The following is a 20975-nucleotide window of genomic DNA, read 5'->3' as shown; positions in this document are numbered from 1 at the left end:
CGTCTTTATTCCTGTCTTGCCCCTAGGTTCTTCATGACCTTTTTTTTTCTTAAATTCCATATATATGTGTTAGCATACGGTATTTGTTTTTCTCTTTATGACTTACTTCACTCTGTATAACAGTCTCTAGGTCCATCCATCTCACTACAAATAACTCAATTTCGTTTCTTTATATGGCTGAGTAATATTCCATTGTATATATGTGCCACATCTTCTTTATCCATTCATCTGTTGATGGACACTTAGGTTGCTTCGATGTCCTGGTTATTGTGAAGAGTGCTGCAATGAACACTGTGGTACATGACTCTTTTTGAATGATGGTTTTCTCTGGGTATATGCCCAGTAGTGGGATTGCTGGGATCTTCCTGAAGAACAGTTCTGACATGCAGTGTCCCTTTTCAAAACTCTTCTGTACCTTCCCCTTTGCCTACAAGATCAAGTGCAAGTTCTTGGCTTGGAATTCAAGGCCCAGCATTAGCCTATTCAGCCTCCCACTCCAGCTTTCTCTCGCACAAACTCCTCCTTATTCTCTATTAAGCACCACGCATTTCTGATTTCAGCACCTTGGCTGGATCTCTGCTTGGAATGCCCATCTGTGAACCCCTGCCTGTAAGACCCATGTATGGCTGCAAGGTTCAAGTCCATATGAAGGGCAGGATCCTCCTACCTACACACAGCTTCCAGGACTGCCCAGTCAGATGGAGGCCCATCTTCCTAGAAACTCCAGGGCAATCATGACTTCCTAACTTGTGCTAGTAATTTCTGAGAGAAATCCCCTCTCCTGTGTTGAAACACATGTGAGAGCCAAGAACTGCGTTCGAGGCCTTACTGTATATTCATCCATCACCAAGTCCAGGGCCTGGCATAGACAAGCACTTGGGAAGTACTCAGAGAACCACAACACAGTAAAAAGGCCTTGCCTTTTGGAAGGCTCCAGAGTTTGCAAAGGTTCTTGCAGTCATCCAGTGGATGAGGTTTATAAGGAAGATGGCAAAGTGTGATTAATCTCAAGCCTTAAGAGAAAGCTGCCCTGGGGGTGTCATCTGATGAGAAAGCTGTAACCATCTGCCTCTTTTGGTGCCTGGATTCAGTCACTCATTCAGCAAATATAATTTGCCAGTCATTGGGCACTGCACTCAACCCAGGGGAATACAGGTAAATCAGACAAACCTCCATCTCCTGGAGCTCCAGTGTCAGTAGAGAAAAAGACATTCATCTAAGACAGTTCAAGTCCAAGGCTGGCTACAGTAAGTGCAGAATCGCCTCTCTCTGCAGCAGTCTGGTGCTGGGCAAAAAGGCAGATTTCTCTTTCTAGTAGGCTCAGGAATGCTCTGCATTTGCCTGTTCCCTGCTCTGTAGCATGTTTACCTAGGGCAAGAGTGGCTCCTAACTTGCAGGGCCCAGGGAAAAATAAAAATTCAGGGACACTTGTTCAAAAATTATTAAGAATTTCAAGAAAGTAACAGCAAAGCATTAAACAAAGCATGGGGGCACCTCTGTGTGCAGGGCCATGTCGAGCTGAAAAGGCCACATGCCCATGAGGCTGGCCCTGCCACACAGCTGGGAAGCATATACACAGGAGGCCTGAATGTGTCCTGCAGTCTTTTCTTCTCTCTTGCACAGTCTGAACGGAGCCAGATCCCAGTGAACTCAGTGGCACTTAGACACACACAGCTGCACACAGGCCGGTAACAAATTTTTGTTGGGTGCCCACTGTGTGCCCAAAACTCATCTTAAGTTTCAGGGATATGGTGAAAAATCCAGACAGACACGTTGTTTGGTTTTGTTTTGTTTTCTTTTTTGTTACTGAGCTTGCTCCATAAACGAGCTCACAAAGAAATGCCCAAGAAAATCATCAGTTAGTGAGCAGTGTTGTGAATATGAGAAAGCAGAGTGATGAGATGGGGGTGGGGTGATGGAGAGGGTGTATTAGATTAGCGTGGTACAGCAAAGCCTCTCCAGGGAGCCGTCCTGGGGGCTGGGATGCACACAGCCCGTTCTAGAGCAACAGGTGAGGATGCTGCTAGTGTTTGGCATCAGCTTGACAGGCAAATCTCTGCAATCCCTTCCCCTCTGACGTGAATCATGAGGGTCTAGGCAAGAAAGATGAAGTCCGAGGATGCTTGAGACTTGAGATGTCCCCCCTGAATGGGGCCACTGACCCCTGCACCCCACCTCCACCCCTAGTGCCTTCTCACTTCTGGCATCACCAGGAGCCAGAAAGATATAGGCAGCCAATATTGGAAAGAGGATTTCCAAGGTCCCTCCACCTCAGGTGGTCCCTCTCACACCCAGGCCCCTGGACTGAACTGTGAGCCACATTGTGTCATTGTTTCCTTTGGGATCAGAGAAAGTCCTACCCTGAATGCCTTGGGCTGGTCCTCTGTTGGTGGGTCCTCCCCCACCCCTAAATACCTGGGGAAATGGCCTGTGTGGTAACTCAGATCAGAGCTTCCTGGGGAGACTCCCAAGTCTCTTTTTTTCCTCTGTGCCAAGGAAGATGCTAAGTTACTCAGCTTCCTTTGGCTGCCAAAGGATGTGCTCTGAAGGACTGGAAGGTGTGTAGTGAGGGTGGGGGAAATCTCAGAGGTCAGGGGACTTGGGAAAGTGATGAGATGCAACAGGTGGTGGGGGGAGCCAAGGGCTGGAAGCCACAGTCTGACCCCAATGCGCACCAGCGGGCTGAGGGAGTCGCAACCCCCCACCTTGCCCCTGCCAGGCCCAGTCTGCAGCCTCTCTCCCAGCCGCAGCGGCGGGCCGCCGGTTTCCCCGCCTGGGGCCCGCACACCGCAGGCTTGCCTCTTCCTCCCTCCCCCGCGTCCCCCGCTCCTGGCTGTCTGGCAGCGCTGCGGTGGTGGCGGCGGGGGGCGGGGGGCCTTGGCGACAGGGCTCCTTCCTCCTCTCCCTCCTCCCCACGCCCGCCGGAGCCTACCCCTCCCTCCGCAGCAGCAAACACGTCGTCGGAGATTTCCATCGGGGCTTAGGGGGCGGGGCCAGGATGGGGGGCGGGGGGCGGGGCAAGTGGGAGGAGTGAAAGTTGGAGCCCAACAAAACCCTCCACACTGCGCTCAGTGCGGCCAGACCTTGCGCAGCGACCTCCGCACAGGTGGTCGCGCCGGTCCCCGCCACGATGTTGACCAAAGTTCTCCTGATCCTACTGGGCACGTTCATAATCCTTCCGTCGAGGTAAGTCTCCAACCCAGGACTCAGGATCCCTCCGAGCCCAGCTCCCCCTCTCCGGGAGCGAGGCCGGCTCCTGAGACCCCCGCACCCCGTGTTCCTCGAGCCCCGCGCCCACTCTGCCCCTGGCCCTCGCACGGTCTAGCTTGGTCCCGCGTCCCCTCGACGCGCGCGGCAAGCCTCCGCACCGCTTCCCCTAGGACGAGCTCCCTGGGCCCCTGAAGGGGCTCCCAGGAAGGAAGACAGGACGCCTGTCACCTGGCCGCTCCTGTCCCCCCTCCCTCTACTCCTCGGGACTCCCGCTCTCCAAACCACCGCGGCGGCCGGGGAACGAGAGAGCACGTCCCTCCCTTTCTGAGCCTTTCGAGGCAAGAGGCGAGCGGCCAGGGCAGGCTCGCGCTTCTGGGGACTGGGGGGACTGGGGGACTTTGGGAAGGTGGCGCCCAGAAAGTCGTGCGGGCAGTGGGTGGAAACTGCGCTTGAAATGTTTGAGTGTTGACTAGTCTGTCCTCTCGTTCAAAAAAAATATATATATATATATATATTTTTTTTTTCCTGAGCGCCTAGTGAGTACCAGGCACTGTGCCAGACAACTCTGACTTTACTTACTTCCCTTCCCACCACTCCTCTTGGTGCCAGTCCCAGGCAGGAGCCCTGGTTTAGTCTAAGAGTTCCCACCCCAGCTGTCCACCTCATACCCCCTCTGCTGCCAGCTTCTCTCTTCCGCCCTTATCTCCCCAGACACCCTGCTGGGTCTTGGGCAGATGGGAGCCAGAGGCCAGAAATGGTAATCTCTTAGGTCTGTGGTTTGGGTCCTGCATTTCAATACCTCTCCGCTTTTCCAAAGACTAGCAGCAGGTTTCCCCTGAGCAGCCAGCTTCCCTCACACCTTATTCTGGCCCTGGGACTTTGCCAGGAAGGTTGTCCCCTGCATTTCTGGCTTTTGAGGGTGGAAGATGACTGCTTCATATTTTTGAGATGATTTCCCATTGGGCACAAACTGTCACAAGTTCCTAAGCTTCCTGATCTTTCCAGCATTCTAGAAGCCTCCATGTCACTGGATTTGTCTTGCTTTTCTGTTTTGGGGAGGGGGAGAGGGGAGATGGATTCTCTCCCCACCCCAAAATGCTTTAGCTCCTCAAGGGAGGGGCTGTGGGGCTCCCTGCTGACTCATTGGTGCACTGGGGAGTGGAGGGGCTGGCCCCATCAGGGGGCTTGGTAAATATTTCTGAATGCGTGCTAGGAATTTCCAGTCATCCACATCACTCCAGATGTGAACTGGACTGGTTGGGAGAGATGACATGGTGACTGGTTAGGGCAAAAGAGGGGTCTGTGGTGCAGAATGAGGGAGAGGGAGCAGAGAGGAAAACATCAGAGAAGAGGGGCCGTTGTGATGGAAACTAACCTTCCAGCCAGGGGGAAGGGCTGCAGTAACTGACGTTCAGACACTGTCAGCAGGGCAACCTGTGATGTCATTAAAGAGCTGGGGAGGTGGCAGCGGGGTGTGCTGGCAAGGGCCACCTTGAACCACCTCCGTCTGGTCCAGGCTCAGCTTAAAATCACTTGTGTGGGCACAGCCCCTCCCCCCATTTTCTCAGTTTCTCTATCTGTAAGGCGAAAAAGAGGACTGATTTGGAAAAATACAATCCAGTGGCCCTTCTCATGGTCCCTTCCCTCTCCCTAGCTAGTTGACTGAGCATCCTCATGGGGGAGGGGTTGCAGAAATTCACCTCCATCTTAGATCATCACATCTAGAGGATTGTGGATGCCTGAAAAGCCCCCATGGAAAGATCCCACTAGTCCAGTGCATGAGTATTTTCACTTTTCTATTATTTCTAGCTTTGAAAGTGGGCTTAATGGCTAGCTGAGGAAAGGTATACATTGTCAGCAGCCCCTTAACCCCAAGGATCCCAGGATGAGGGTGTTTTTTTTGTTGTTGTTGTTCATTTGAAATTTTTTTACTGACAAAAGCTATTTGTAGGATGACAGCAACCTCAAGACCCTCTGATCTCACTTTCATAGCAGACGTAGTCTGGGAGCAGAAAGGCTTCGGTGGTCTTAGGGCCTTTGCTTGTTTGTTTGCCTCTTGAACCTCGGGGTTTTGTTGTTGACTTTGGACTTCTGGGAGGGGTCATTGCAGGCTCTTGGGTGGTCTTGGCTAACAGTGCCAGTCCTGATCATGCCTTGCTCCCATTCAAGTCACTCATTTTGCAGGGTGCCAGTTCCCTAGTTCTCCCTCCTCCCCTCCCACGGTGGCTGGCATGATCTACTCAGAAGACTGGGGGAAAAGCCTCAGAGAAAGAGGACATCTCTGGATATGATATTTGGAAATGGAAACTGCTTTTCCCAAGCCCAGTTCCTCCCTTGCCCACAGTGGGAATTAGCCACTTCAGACATAAGAAATGGCATAGACTTGGCACATCTGTATGCCAGTTAAGCAATTCTAAGAGGTTGAAATACTGCAGGAAAACGCATTTTGCTGCTCAAGTTGGCAGTTCCTTGGTCTGCAGTACAGAGACCATGCCCCCGTCTCCTGCCTTGTTAACCCCTTATTTGCAGAAGCAAGTTGTCCAATTGCCTTTGTAAAAATAAAATCATTTTGGAAGTGTAACAGAATATAAAAGTGTAAAAATCAGGAGTAGATTTTCACAAAGTAAACATGCCCATGTAACCAGCACCTAGACCAGGAAATAGAACATTGCCAGTCCACTCCCCCACCCCTCAAAAGCTTCACCACATTCCCCCTCCAAGTACACCCTTCTCCCCAAAGGAAAACACTCTCCTGCCTTCCAGCATCACAGATTAATTTTGATGATGGCTTTTTAAAAAGCTTTTAATTATAAATTTTTTTCAAAGACATATAACAGTAGAGTGAATCTCCATGTACCCGTCACCAGCCTCATTAATTATCAACTCATAGCCAGTCTTATTTTCTCTGTATCCCACCCACTCTCCATTTCCAGCTTAGATTCTTTTAAAGCAAATCTCAGACATCATATCATTTCATATGCAATTATTTTAGTATGTATTTCTAATCATAAGGACTTCAAAAACATAATAAAATACCACTATCACACCAAAATTTTTAGAATAACTTCTTCATGCTGAAGAAACTAACCAGTCAGTATTCAAATCTTCCTTATTGTGTCATAAATATATTTTTGTTGTGTTGTGTTTGTTTTGTTTTTTATGGTTTGCCTTTTAAAATCAGGATTCAAATAAGGTCCATATATTTGCAGATTTCAAAATACTTTTTATTGAATTAGAACATATATGCAGAAAAGTGCTCAGATCATAAGTGCACGGCTGATGAGCTGTCAGAAAATGATCACACTGGTATCAAGACACCCCCTGGTGCCCCCTTCCTCACTGCCTCCCAGCAAAGGTAGCATGGCCCTGATTTCTAACACCATCAGTGAGCTTCATACATTAGCAGATGGCTTTTTTAAGTTTTAAAAAAAATTTAGTTTAATTCTTTATATTATTTTTTGGCTGTGGTGCATGGCTGTGGCACTCAGGTTGGACTCCTGTTGACCATCTATTTCCTGAATGACAGTCTTTGTCTTTTCTCAGTGCTTCCCCTACCCCCAGCCCCCAACTCCAATGCAATGGAGTATCCCAAAAGCAAAGAAATGCAGAATTTTCCCAGTGTCCTAGCCCCCGCTGGGAGAGTGCTGTGGCTTTCCTGAGCATTCCTCAGCAATCCTGGCCCTCTGCCTGCCCATTTGCTCCCAGGTGTCACTAGTCAGGCAGACTAAGACCAAGGCTGGTAATGGCAGCTGATTGGCCAGAGCTCATACACCAATACCCTCTTGATTTTACGTTAAAAATTCTTTTAAAATCTCAAACTTGCTTTTGTTATTGATTTTTTTAAAATAAAGTATGACCATAAAAAAAAGGATAGCATGGGAAGTTCCCAGAGAGCAGCAGCTTTAGAAGAAATTAACAAGAATAATCTGTTACTGGCTCTTAATTTACTGTTACCAGTCATTCTTTAACTATGCCCTGGGTTGCAGGCTTATTTTGGTTTGCTTCCGTCCCAAGAAGTACCAGCTGGGTCCCCTACAGAGCAGAGGACAGAGCTTCACTTGTTTGTTTTTATGTTCTAGGATTGAAGGACCTCATGTTGAATCAGAGAAGGGACCCTCTGCCAGTGATGATGATGTCTATGGCCCCAAACCCCAGGCTCCTGATAAGGAACTCCCCCCTGAAGAAATAAAGCCCACTGCTATTGATACCCATGACAGACTTGGCAAAATGCCAACAGCCACTGAAATCCTGGATGGTATCCTGAATAACTATGACTACAAACTGCGCCCTGGCATTGGCGGTGAGTAGCAGAACATAGTTCTCCCCCACCCCGGAGGGGAGGAGGATTGAGGGCCTAAGTGTGGAGAATGGGCCTGGGGTGTAGGTGATAGTGCCCTGCATGTGGGCAGGAACAACTTTTGCTGACCTGCCAGGTAAGAGATGTCAACTCTAGTCTCAGCAATGCCATTGACCTTGGTCTAGATTTTTCCCTTCTCTCACCCTCAGTTTGTCCAACTATAAAATGAGATGACTGGACTAGGTGATTGACCTTCGAGGTATGTTCAGCTCTTAACAGTCTATGAATTGGATCTTGCCATGAAAGAATAAAGAAAGAAATGGTATCGGATGTTGAAACCATGTAGTCCAACCCTTACCCCCTTTATTCCCCACTGACCACACCCTCCCCTGCCCCATGCTTCTGTTTAACACTTACCTCTGCCACTTCTGCTTACTTTACAGAGAGGCCCACTGTGGTCACTGTTGAGCTCTCTGTCAACACCCTTGGGCCTATCTCTATCCTGGACATGGTGAGTACTGAGCTTTGATTATAGTGGGGCTTTCACATACTTGTTTTTTCTGTGTGTCTGTGACAAGAGTTTTTGGGGGGAGAGATTTTAACCAACATGGACTTGAGAAGGAGGCTGAAAGGAACAAGTCCTTTGCTGCCTGAAGAGGACCTTCAGAATCCTGACTGTATCTTCCTGTCTTTCATTCAAAATAAAAATAATAAAGCAACTTTAAACAACACAGTGGATTGCTCTTTTCTTCTGATAATGAATTTTTTTGGACTTAAGCCTGTAGTTACCAACTCTTCCTCTAGGAGTGTTTCTCTAATTTTGCCCTAGTTCCTTGTCTCCTTTTCTTTCTTTCCTTTTTTTTTTTTTTTTTACATCTTTATTGGAGTATAATTGCTTTACAATGGTGTGTTAGTTTCTGCTTTATAACAAAGTGAATCAGTTATACATATACACATGTTCCCATATCTCCTTCCTCTTGCGTCTCCCTCCCTCCCACCCTCCCTATCCCACCCCTCTAGGTGGTCACAAAGCACCGAGCTGATCTCCCTGTGCTATGCGGCAGCTTCCCACTAGGTATCTGTTTTACGTTTGGTAGTGTATATATGTCCATGCCACTCTCTCACTTTGTCACAGCTTACCCTTCCCCCTCCCCATATCCTCAAGTCCATTCTCTAGTAGGTCTGTGTCTTTATTCCCGTCTTGCCCCTAGGTTCTTCATGACGTTTTTTTCCCTTAAATTCCATATATATGTGTTAGCATACGGTATTTGTCTTTCTCTTTCTGTTGCTATCATCCCAGTGTCACTACTGTCCCCAGTTAGCCTCCATTATCTCCCACTTGATATATACAAAACACAAGGTCCCTGCCTACCCCCCAATCTACCTACTAACCTGGCCTCCTGAGAGATGTGCCTCCTGCAGTCCTGACCCTGCTTAAAGCATGAAGTTCAACCCCACACTCTAGCAGTCAGGGCTCTCCATGGCTAGAGCCAACCCAGGGCTCTATTTTTATTTCTTTTCACCCCTTTAGAGACCACATGCACTAGTCACACTAGCATACGGGTGTTCCCAGGCTATCTGGTACTTCTGAGCCTTTGTTCAAGCTGTTTCCACTTTGGGATGGCATTGTTCCAATTTTCTACCTTATCCTTCAACTTATATCACACTTGTTTACCTGACCTTCTCTACCTCACTGTACTGTAATTATGTACTCTGTCTGCCTTGCTCTGTCAACTATGGGTTTCTTGATGTCAGGGACCCAGTATATATTAGCTGAGCAAACGAATTATAAAAGATGTTCTGCAAATGTTACTTTCATCTGCGGAGCCTGATAATGAGGAAGGCTGTGGTAACCAAATCCATCACAGCAATAACCTTGACCTGGCTCAAGTCAGACACAGTTTTAGCATACACACTGGTACCCAAGAAGCACCATGTGAGTGGGTGAGCTCAGAGTCTAGGCTCTGAGATGGCACTTGCAAATAGACACGCAAAGGTAAGTAAACATTCATGGAAGATCAAGGTGTTTACATAGGCTGAGTGGAAGAGTGGGGTTTCCCACTGTGATGCTTTGTTTGGCTGCCTAGTTCTTGAGGCACAATGTACTTATATATGGCTATGCAAAAAAATTACCCTAAAACACAGTGTTTTAAAATGACAAGTAGTCATTAGGTCACAGCTCCTGTGGGTTAGGAATCCAGGCATGACTTAGCTGGGTCCTCTGTTTCAGGGTCTCACAAGGCTGCAGTTAAGGTGTCAGTTGGGGCTGGGGTCTCATCTGAAGACTCGACTAAGGGAGGATCCACTTCCAAGTTCTCACGTGGTTGTTGGCAGGGTTCAGTTCTTCTCTGGCTGCTGTCTGTAGGCCTTCCACAGTCCTTGCCATGTGGGCTTCTCCATCTGGCAGGTGGCTTCCCTTAGAGTGAGCAAGAGCATGAGAAAAACTGCTGAAGATGGAAAAGCCATGAACTTTTGGGAAATAACAAGGAAGAAACATGAGAGGAGACAGATCTTTTTGAGTTTCTGTTGACATTTTAAAGCTCTTTTTTTCCTCTTCCCTTGATGTCAGATTTACTCTTTTTGCTGTTATCAATGTGCTTACCACTAAGTGAGTATGAATTTAGCAATCAGTTTGATTAAAATTGTTGATAAACTAAGAAACGCTGGGTTCTGAGCCAGAGGTTGAGCTCTTCTGGTCCACCATCATGGCCACTGTTTACTGTTAATAGGAACGGGACCTTTCAGATCATTGGTGGGGGGATGGAGAAAGTGGCCTGAAGAGTAGTAGAAAATCTGTGGCTACAATCTCCTTGCTATTTGCGTAAGATATAATTTTGGGAAACCTATTTCTATCATCTGCAAGAGCCTGTGTGGCAGCAGAGCAGCAGCCCCACTCACAGTAGCTGAATACCCTATCCCTCTTTGCTCTATGCCTACTAATGTTGGCAGCATTGGGCTCACCTGAAGTGATGATACCTGACAAGCCTGAGAGATACAGTTTAATAACCCAGCAGTCACTGAACCTGGCATGCAACACAGAGCTGGTCCAAAGAGGAGCCAACAATTTGATTTTCTTTGGCCGGTAACAGTGCTATCGCCTGGGCCAAGTGCCTTTAGAACATTCCAAACACTTATGTGGTATTAAATTTCCCGGAGAAGTCTGGCTTTCTACATACTTCCAAATAGTTCTTTAAAGCTGTGGGAGGTCCCAGTCCTTGTACAGGCTACTTTTCTCTGGTGATTCTGTAGAGTCCAGTACTTGGTGAGGAGGAGTTCCAACATCCTTCAGTCAATCAGAAGTTGCGTAGAGCTCAGAATTTGTCCTCAGGGAGAGAAAACAAGCCCCCTTGTCAAACTGGGGAAAAACTGAACCGTTAGTTATCAGTTGATGTGTAGTGAAGTTACAATTGGAATCTTGTTAAATAGAAATTAAATGCTCATTTGAAACACTCTAACATAGAGCAGGAGCCAGGCGTGGATTGTAGAGGGGAAGGCTTCCTCTGGCTACCCAGAAGTTCTGTAGGCCAATTTGGAACTGCCAGCCACTTGGGACTGCAGAGCCACCCTGAAGGCCACTTGTGAAGGCTGGTGTGGCTGGGCAGGGCAGGGCTGGGGGCTCCCATGTGACTGGTAGCCAGGCTGCCAGCTTTTTTCTGTGTGATGCTCTGGACTCCTCGAGGGAACATTCTCGGCCTGGGGGTCTGGCTCCCTGCAATTTTGCAGTGGCTCTCACCACCTTTTGGCGTGATCAGCAAAGGCAAGCAGGGATTGTATTGACCCTCTGCATCCCCACCCTGAGGGCTCTACAGGCCTCCCAGGTTGTGGGTTTCCAGTTGGTGTTCATTGTTTGATGCAGGATAACTCAGGGGAAAGACCTAGGGGTCCTGCAGAGGAAAACTGGACCTTGATCCTAAAGAGATTCTTGGAGCAAGTGAAGTAAGCACTGGAGAGGAAGATGAGTGAAGGTCGTCCCAGGGCAAGGCCATGTTAACGGTGCTCTGAGCATCAGAGCCAGTATGTTCCCATGAACTGTTTGAGTTTAAACTTTGAGGCTCCTTTCTCTCTGAGCCTCAGTGTTGCTACCTCTAAAATAAAGGAGATTGGCCTAGCCCTCAAGGTTCTACCTTGGCATAGTTCTGGTACTTGCTGTTCCAGCAGCTTCCTTCAGTTCTATTACAGTCTGTTTTTTCTCTCTTCAATACCAGTGGTGAGATTTCTAGCTTCTCATGCTTCTTGCTATTAAAAATTCTTTTTGATGTTTAATAATTTATAGGCTAATGAGAATTGTAAGCTTCTTGAAAGTCCAATCATGAGAATTTTGTTCACATAGCATGTGTCTGGTACATAGAAAACTCTCAATACAATCCTCCCTCAGAATATGTTGCAGATTGGTTCTAGGACACCTCCCACCCTCCACAGATACCAAAATCTGAGGATGCGCAAGTCCCTTATATAAAATGGTGTAGTATTTACATATAACCTGTGCACATCCTCTTGTAAACTTTAAATCATCTCTAGATTACTTATGACACCAAATACAATGTAAATGCTATGTAAATAGTTGCGAGTGAGGGACAAATTCAAGTTTTGCTTTTTGGAACTTTCTGGAATTTTTGGGGGGGATTTGAATCTGCAGATGTGGAACCCACAGATACAGAGGGCTGACTGTTAATGTTCTGGTTAAATACTACAATCCCTTAAAATTTCTTTAATTAGTTGCTACTCAAACCTCAGACTACCTCCCTCTGCATGTCTGTGAGTGGTAAAGTTTTATTAAATTGAATCCTTATCTTCAAAAAAAAAGTAATTTATGGGCTATGCAATATCTAGAGACCAAATAATCATGGGTTAATTAACATCTGTGCTCCCCAAATAAAAGCTGAAAGGGGCAACTTCACTGTATGCAATCAAAAGTGTGTGTGTTTGTAAATGTTTAGAATGATTTTGACCTGAGATCTTTGATTTGCTATGGAAATATGGGGGCTGAGTGGGTGTTGGCCTGCTACAGGGGAGTAGTGACGTGATGAGGCCAGCCTGTACAATTAAGCCACCATCACCTGTGTGTTTCTGGATTAAATGCATCTTCCCAGATTGTTGTTCATTCAGGAATGTTTTTTTCTTTTGGGAATACCTGGAAATAGAAAACATCCTACAGCCAAACTCATGCTGTTTTCCTCTGTGCAAACCTAAGTGGGTCCCTATCTACTTGATAGGCCCATCACAGGATGGCATGGGAATGTTCTTTGCCTGCACAGCCCCAAATGTGTGCTTTTCTATCCTTGCCACCAGGAATACACCATTGACATCACCTTCTACCAGACTTGGTATGATGAACGCCTTCGTTTCAATGGCAGCTTTGAAAGCTTTGTTCTGAATGGCAACTTGGTGAGCCTGTTATGGATCCCAGACACCTTTTTTAGGAATTCTAAGAGGACCCAAGAGCATTCGATCACCATGCCCAACCAGATGGTCCGCATCCACAAGGATGGCAAGGTGTTGTACACAATCAGGTATGTCAAGCCTCTGGAGTCTTGCCTCTTGAGACTCTTCTTCCCCTCCTGAGAATTTTTGCCAAAGAAACATGGGCAGAGGTTTCATCCTGAATGATACTTCTAAGGGCCCCTCCAGCTTTCCTAGACCATGAGCTCAATCCCCTCATGTACTGACACACACACTAAGGCCTCAAAATAGAAAGATATTGCTTAAGACCACACACCAAGTTTGTAGCAGAGCTTGGACTGATATCTAGTTACTTGGCTCCAAGTCCAGAGCTCCCCCAACTAGAATGTAGCACGGTGACTGTGTTGTGTAGACAGTTCCATCCCAAGTGGGCACTGGATGTAAAGACATGTCCACAGTGGTGGAATTGTCCAGGTGGAGCAGCAACACAGCAGTTGGAAAGATACCTAAGACCAGGCTGGATACTTGAATGCCTGGCTAGGAAAGGTTGTGTACAGGTGATAAGGTGGCAGGGAGGCAATAAAGAGTGGGAGAGTGTTGGCAGGTCCTTGAAGGTGGGATGGGCAAGAAGCAAAATTCCATCTAAGTTAGTCCATACGTTTCTCTGATGATGGAGACCAGAGTAGCCAGATATTTCCAAGCTGTTCTTCCTCTCTTTTTGTCTCTCCTTTGAGCTCTTTGTCTCAGCTCCCACCATTGCCACACATTGGTGGTGGTCCCCAGGCCCAAGCTGGGTGGATACCTAAGTGTTCAGGGTCAGCCTAATGAGGCTCCTTTCTCCCTTCCAGGATGACCATTGATGCTGGATGCTCACTCCACATGCTCAAATTTCCAATGGATTCTCACTCTTGCCCTCTGTCTTTCTCTAGCTGTGAGTACCTTCTTAGGTTTCTGGGGCCCCAGAGTCATCATGCTGGGCCCCTTCTTTTTCTCATCCTTTCCCTTTACATTTTTCTGCCTCTGCTTTTTCCCCTAAGATGGTGCCAAAGTTGTCCAGGGCCTCCCAATCCATCCTCATCTCCTTTCCTGCTAACAATACTGTGTTGCTTAACCTGGGCTTCACGTTGGATTCATCCCTCTCCTGTCCACCCCACCTCAAATCAGTCACCGGCCTCTGAAGTGTATCTCAAGTATGTCGGCTTTCCATCTCCACTGTCACTACTACCTTGGTTTAGGTCTTTGTCATATTCCACTTGGACTTTGCAACATCTTCACTTTGAAGCTGAACATGTTCAAAACTAAATATATGGTCTCCACCGAACCTCTACCCCAAGACAGATGTGTTGCTTCTGTGTTCCCATTTGTCTCATTGAAAGGCATCATCACCCACTCTGTTGTCCAAGCCAAGAACTTTGATGCTTCTTTCTCCTTCACCTCCCCATCTATTCAATCAACACATCCTGTTGGTGTTCCCTCCTGAATCTCTGTCGATCCTATTTCTCTGCATTCTCACTGCCACAGCTTCGAATCCTGCCTTCATTCATTTTATTGTGCACTGGTTACTGAACTGGCCTCCCATAACTGGTCTCCCTGACAACAGGCCATCCTCGTATAAGAACTAGAGTGACCTAGCTGAAGCATCATCTAGACTAGGTCACTTCTTAGTTTCAAATCCTTCCTGAACTCTCATCGATCAATTCCAAATTGCTTAGAATAGCCTTCAAGGCCCTTCATGAACTGGCCCGTGCTATCTACTCCTACATACCTCATCCATCCTCTGTGGGCTAGCCATCCTGAACTTTTGACATTTCCATAATACATCAGGCATTTTCATCTTTCTGTGCATAGAACACCCTCCTCACCCCTTCAGCCTCATCCATACAGAGAATGTTTATATTGGACTTTTAAGACTTATTGGGAATGTCACCTACTCTCTGGAATCTTTTCTGGGTGTGTCCCCAACTGATCTTTCCCTTCTTTGTTTCCACACTCTCCCACGGGTGGAGGCTTCTCAGATGTATTCCAACAATTACAGATGTGTACTTACTGTCTTACTCAATAAAATGTGAGTGCTTGAGAGCAGGGCTCCTGCCTTGCTTGTTTCTGTATGTCCAGCACAGGGCGTGGTACTGAGGAATGCTCAGTAAATGCACTTATTGGATGGACTTCAGCAATGCGGTAAGAGAGGTAAGGTCCCACAGCTGGTGAGGCCAGAGTCAGACACCATGCTGGTGGAGACCTCAGCTGGGCTTCCCAGTCTCACATGACTCTCCTTCCCACGTTGCCTTACAGTTTCCTATCCTGAGAATGAGATCATCTACAAGTGGGAAAATTTCAAGCTTGTAATCAATGAGAGTAATTCCTGGAAGCTCTTCCAGTTTGATTTCATAGGAGTGAGCAACACGACTGAAACTATCACAACCGTAGCTGGTAAGTGTGCCTTTGAGCCAGGGCTAGGCAGCAGAGGCCCAGGAGGGTGGTAGGGATGACTGGAGGTGGCCATCCATTCATCCAAATGCTTATGTAATCATCCCATGAAAATACTGTAGAACATGGCTCCTGTTTTGTAAATGCTAAGCACTTACAACTGTTTGCAGAGGAAACTGAGACTTTGTAACTACATCTCAGTCTCATCTGCAAAGAAGTAAGTGCTTTGCCAAGCCCCGCAGAGGGTAGGTAAGTAGATTAAGTTTTATTGCTGTCAAAATTTGCAACTAGGTTTGTCATACACACCCTTCAGTTTCGAAGTCTTTGTTACAACTGACCTACTTGGATGACTTTGGGAAATGGAGGTCATGTGACTTCTACATACTCAGAAGCAATCCAAGTGGTTCTAGTTGAGTGGGATGCAAAGCCCTTCCTAATGGGAGGTGGAGGCTTGAGTTGTGTCATCAGCTAGGTGAGGGCTGGGATAATATGGAGGAGGTTTCAGCAGCTACAGTGGCTGCTATATCAACATTTATTTTAAAGGAGCAGGTCTGATACGCACAGATTCCTGTGAAAGACTTCATGGTGGATTCAATGTGGACATGGTGATCACTGGTTTTCTGACTTTGTCCCTAACAAGGACTAAAGGGGAGGGTCCTGGGTCTCTTAAACTTTAGCTCCCAATTAGGTGTGAGTGTCTTTGCTTGTGTTCCTAGGTGATCTGAATGAGGAGCCAAGGGACCTCCCTAGCGTTGCTCCCCGAGCAGCCCTGGAAACCCTCTTCACACATACTGACCAAGTCAGGGCAGTGGCGGCACTGCCCTCATCGTTTCCAGAATACGGATGGAACCAGTCACCCAACCAGCCATTTGCCATGGGAAGCGTCTTGCTTTGCTTCCATGTGGCTAGGCGGAAAATCTGCTTTTTCTTTACTTGTTGAATTGGTCACTGGGTGAGGGATAGCTCATGCTCATCCGGCTAGAGCTTTGCTTGCGCAGCACTAGGCAGGGGCAGAGGGCTGCTTTACAAATGCTTTCCTTTTTCTCGGGGGCTCTGGGTAAACAATTTTACTACCTTTGACTTAGGACCCTTGCTCTTCTGCCAGCTAACCATTGGCATGCCTCTTGCCTTTCTGCACCTCAGTTTCCCCAGACAGGTTGGGGACCCATCATCAAAAAGCAGCAGAGGAGACAAGGCCCAGGGGCTTTCAAGTCACTAGTGGTTCCGTTTAGTAGATGGTTGTGCATTGTTTCAAAATGGTGCCCTAGTGACTACAAAGCCCCAGAGCCAGCATCATCACCAAAGCAATGACAATAGGTAAGCACCAGTCCTCCTTGGGAGAGAAGAGGTTCTTGGGAGAAAGGAAAAGGGCTTTTTTCTCTTCTGCTAGAGATGAGTTGATCTTGAATCATGGTTTCTTCAGTATCATAGTTATCTTTGGGACTGGACCCAAACTCTTTCAGTCAGTCCCTGGGCAGTTCTCTCCATCTGGAACAAACTTATGTACTCAGCTCCTAAGCGTTCAGAATGAAGTGGGAGCATGCTACTCTGGCCACCTTGGGCCTTCAACCAGAGAATCCCTGCTTCAGGAGGCATTCAGAGAGTTCAGCCTTGCCCCCAGTGAGTGAGTCATCTTTCACTGTTGGCTGTTGAGCTTTTGATAGAATTTTACCCATGATTAGGATTTTGCTTTCTCGCAAGTGAGTTTCTTCCTTCTCTAGACAGTTCTGTTCATCAGAAAAATCTCCCTGTTCATCTGAAATTGGAGTCTCTGGAACTTCCACCCATTAGACTTAGTTCTTTTTCCCTACAAATACTGAGCTTACAGTAAGTCCAGTGAGTCTTCCACTGGGTCAAGATAAAAGAACTAGTATTATGGTTCCAGCCCTGGGTCATATTCTTTTATAGACTATACAACCATAGTTCTTTTTTCTCCCCCTTGTTCTTCAAAGCTTTGGCTCCACTCATCCTTGTGGACACAGTCTTTTTGATTGTGTTCCTCTGACAGTGCAGTGACCAACTGTGGTCTGGCTAAAGCAGATAAGAGCAGAAAGCATCTCTAGCTTTTTCCCCCTTTGGCTCCTTAGCCCCAGGTATCTTTTTTTCCCTTACCCATGCTCCTCCATTCCTCAGAAATAAGAAAGTGTGTGTTAATATCCTTCACTTGGCCTTAAAAGACAAATTCCCATCTCTTGACAAGTAGAGAAGGTTCTTCTTTGCTGAAATAAATAAAATAAAAATAGAAAAAGCTGATAGAATAATAAATCTTGTTGTAACAAGAATATATAAGCTCAGCAAAGTTTTGTGGGGAGTGGTTGTAGCTGAGTAGGGCTGTCTTAAATTGCAGTCAAGACCCCAGGACAAGGGAACTAGGATCTTGATAAATACATTCTGGCTAGTAGGCAAGTGCGAGTGGTCCCTGCAGCAGCCCTGGAGGAGGAGTTCTATCCACAAAGCTACTATTCTGGACACAGGTGTTCAACTGACCCCAGGCTACATCCTTGCCTTTTTCCAGAAGATTCTGAGAAGTCTTGCCCCTTGAGTGTCAGTGCTGACAAGGTGAGTAGGAAAGGCTGCTCTTCTCATTCAGTCCCAACATACCCAGAATTGCTGGGTAGGTGATCTATTTTCTAAAATAGGAAGACACATGGACAGGTTAGTGTTCTAGTCTGCCTTACAAAGCTGTTGCCAGGAAGTAGCAAGAGTTGTTGAGCATCTGCTAGGTTCCGGGCTGTGCTGTGCATGGATGGGCAGGAGCGTAGCAACAGGGCTCAGATGAGCCCTGTCGTGAAGGGGTTTAAAAACCCACCTAACTCAAGGCCAGGGAATTCTACAGCATCACTGAGGTGGAAAGTTGGAGCTTAGCTTCACTAAGGAGCCAGAAGTTGAACTATTATAAATCCAACATGATGTTGAGAGGAAAAAGGGATCTTCTGGCCTCAGAAAAGACTCCAAAATCCCTGGAGTCATGGTGAGCATGCAGAGTGTTTGGGATGGGTGTGTCAGAGTATAAGGCAACATGAAATGTACAGTAGAAGATGCCAACTGTAGATATAGGTTGTCATCAGGTCCTGTAGGAGCCATCACTATCTAGGCTGAGAGCCAACATCAAGGACATGATACCCAATGAATGCGAAGACCTCAGTCTGCCTTGTGGATGTATACTCTGCAGACCTGACATCTAGAGGGCTGACTGAAATTTTCACTTTCAACTAATTCTTCTATTTTCTTGAAACACTCAATTTGGGCTAGGGTAATAGACTAAGAACAGGGAGTCCAGGGTTTGAATATTGGTATAAATATATGCATGATATCTCGGGGAATCTGAGTAAATGGGGGTTAGCTTAGAGTAGGGTGTACATGTAAGATGTCAGTTGGAGCCAGGTTGTGGTGAGCCTTTAGTGTCAGATTACAGAGTGTAGACTTGATTCTGTAGCTCCTGTGGAGCAGGAAACCATCAGAGGTTTGGGGTAGCCAAGTGATTTCTTTTGGCCATTGATGGAACAGTGCTAACTAAGGCATTTCACCAGCATATGAATGTATAGGAAGGAGGCTGAATAGCTTCTGTGCTTCCCCCACCACAGATCACTTTTAGTTCATTTCCTGAGAGTATACATTGTAAGGGCCAGTAGTGCACGTATAAGGCAATGATTCTGCAGACTAGATATGGCACCTCAGTGGTTGTAAAGGCCTCAGTCAGCCATCTGGACATTAACTGTATGGTTCTGATATCTAGAAGCCTAACTGATTTTACTTCTTTCATTTGACTATTCTGTCCCCCATCCTGGTAAGACAGATGTGCGATGTGGGCCAGCGAACTGAGAAAGAAGTTATTAAGGTTCTAGCCCTGGCTTAGCTCTTAACTGACCACGGGTCTTGTTGTGAGTCTTCTCTGGGGCTTCTTCTGATCCTCCATGTGTGGCATTGGATTAATGTGCCTCTATCCTAGGACCGTGGTGGTCATCCCATGAGCTGAACAATAGGACCCTTAATATGCATGTCTTGCGTGTGGGAGACCCTCATGGCAATGCTGTAATGAAGTGATATTTTTAAAATATCTTCCAGGCGATTACGTAGTCATGACGCTTTTCTTCAACGTGAGCAGGAGGTTTGGCTTTGTGGCCTTTCAAAACTATGTTCCTTCTTCTGTGACCACGATGATCTCCTGGATTTCCTTTTGGATCAAGAAAGACTGTGCTCCGGCCAGGACTTCTTTAGGTAAGTGGGTAAGGTGAGCATACACATGAGGCACAGAATTGCATTTTCAGGGGTCCTTTCCAAAGTGTAATATATAGAACAGTAGCTCCGCCCACCTCCACTCCTGTGCTTTCACAGGGATCACTTCTGTACTCACCATGACCACTTTGGGCACCTTTTCCCGGAAGAATTTCCCACGTGTCTCCTATATCACAGCCTTGGATTTCTATATTGCGATCTGCTTCATCTTCTGCTTCTGTGCTCTGATGGAGTTTGCTGTGCTCAACTTCCTGACCTACAACCGGACAGCATCCCGTGGTTCTCCGAAACTTCGTCATGTATGAGCTGGGTATGGGAGTGGTGGCAAGGCTTTGGAGTACGGAGGCATGCAAGTGAGGGCACTAGGACTCATGACACATGGGTGGCCAGCTCACCAAGTGATGGGGGTAACCTGGGGCTTTGGGGGGAGTTGAGTAAACTTTCTGATGTGATGGTGGGAATTCTGGGGGGAAAGAAACAGTGTGCCAAGGACGGAATCTCCAGGAAACCCTGAGGCAGCACCTAGGCTTGGTTCACCTTCCCTTGCCTTGTTCTGACTTCTTCCCTTGTTCCTTTCAGCCTCGTGCCCATGCACGTGACCCAACCCCTTCCCGTGTCCGTGTCATCGAGCATCCGGAAGCTTTTGTGTGCGACATTGAGGACCCTGAGGAGGAGGAGGAAAGTGAGGAAGAGGAGAGTGAGGAAGAGGAGGGCCCATCTTGCCCAGCCCGGCAGTCCGTCAGGCCAGGCAGCACCCCTCGCCCTGGTGGCTGTTGCAAGTGGTGCGAGAAGTACTGCTGCACGGTCCCCACTTGTGAGGGCAGCACCTGGCAGCAGGGCCGCCTCTTCATCCATGTCTACCGCCTTGATAACTACTCGCGAGTGATTTTCCCAGTCACCTTCTTTTTCTTCAATGTGCTCTACTGGCTTGTTTGCCTTAACCTGTAGGCACCAGCTGGTACCCTGTGGGGCAGCCTCCCCAGTTCCCCAGGAGGTCCCACAGCCTTTGCCTAGGGAGTTGGGGGAAAATAGCAGCAGCAGCAGCAGGAGCAAACTAGAGAGTGTCTTTCCTTCCCCCTTGCCCAAATAGAAGCCTGCAGGGAATTGGTCCTTGCTGGCCCTCTCCCCTACCTGGCCCATTCACTGAATCTCCTTAGCAGCCCATTTCAAGTAAAATGACACCCCTCTCTGTTCCTCAAGGGGCATTTATGATGCTCAGGCTTCAAAATGTAGGCTCTCAGTGACCAGCTCCCTAAGATGGTGTCCATGTATGAGTGGATTAGCTATCTCCCAAAAGGGCTAACACCCACTGCCTTTTCCCAGAAAACCAGTACTGCCTTTGTGGTGCTCCAGGCCCAGCTCTGGCCTCAGCCTCAAAGTGCACAGACCAGCTACTTGCCTGTTC

At 47.4% G+C, this 20975-nt stretch overlaps 1 protein-coding gene across 1 annotated transcript; it reads left to right on the top strand.

Annotated features, from left to right (window-relative positions):
• Positions 1-3130: 3130 nt before the first annotated feature.
• Positions 3131-20518, top strand: GABRE (gamma-aminobutyric acid type A receptor subunit epsilon; the record flags this gene model as incomplete). The annotated part of the gene is made up of 9 exons (XM_082864184.1): positions 3131-3186; positions 7290-7510; positions 7951-8018; positions 12797-13017; positions 13756-13838; positions 15200-15337; positions 19400-19552; positions 19670-19869; positions 20150-20518. 9 exons carry the CDS (start codon positions 3131-3133, stop codon positions 20516-20518), a joined length of 1509 nt encoding a protein of 502 aa, XP_082720310.1.
• Between the last annotated feature and the right edge of the window lie 457 nt (positions 20519-20975).

This window comes from Leucopleurus acutus, assembly GCF_964270905.1.
Source record: "Leucopleurus acutus genome assembly, chromosome: X".
Classification (NCBI taxonomy): Eukaryota; Metazoa; Chordata; class Mammalia; order Artiodactyla; family Delphinidae; genus Leucopleurus; species Leucopleurus acutus.
Note: the sequence above shows the minus strand (reverse complement) of the source record. Positions and strands in the feature narration are given on the sequence as shown.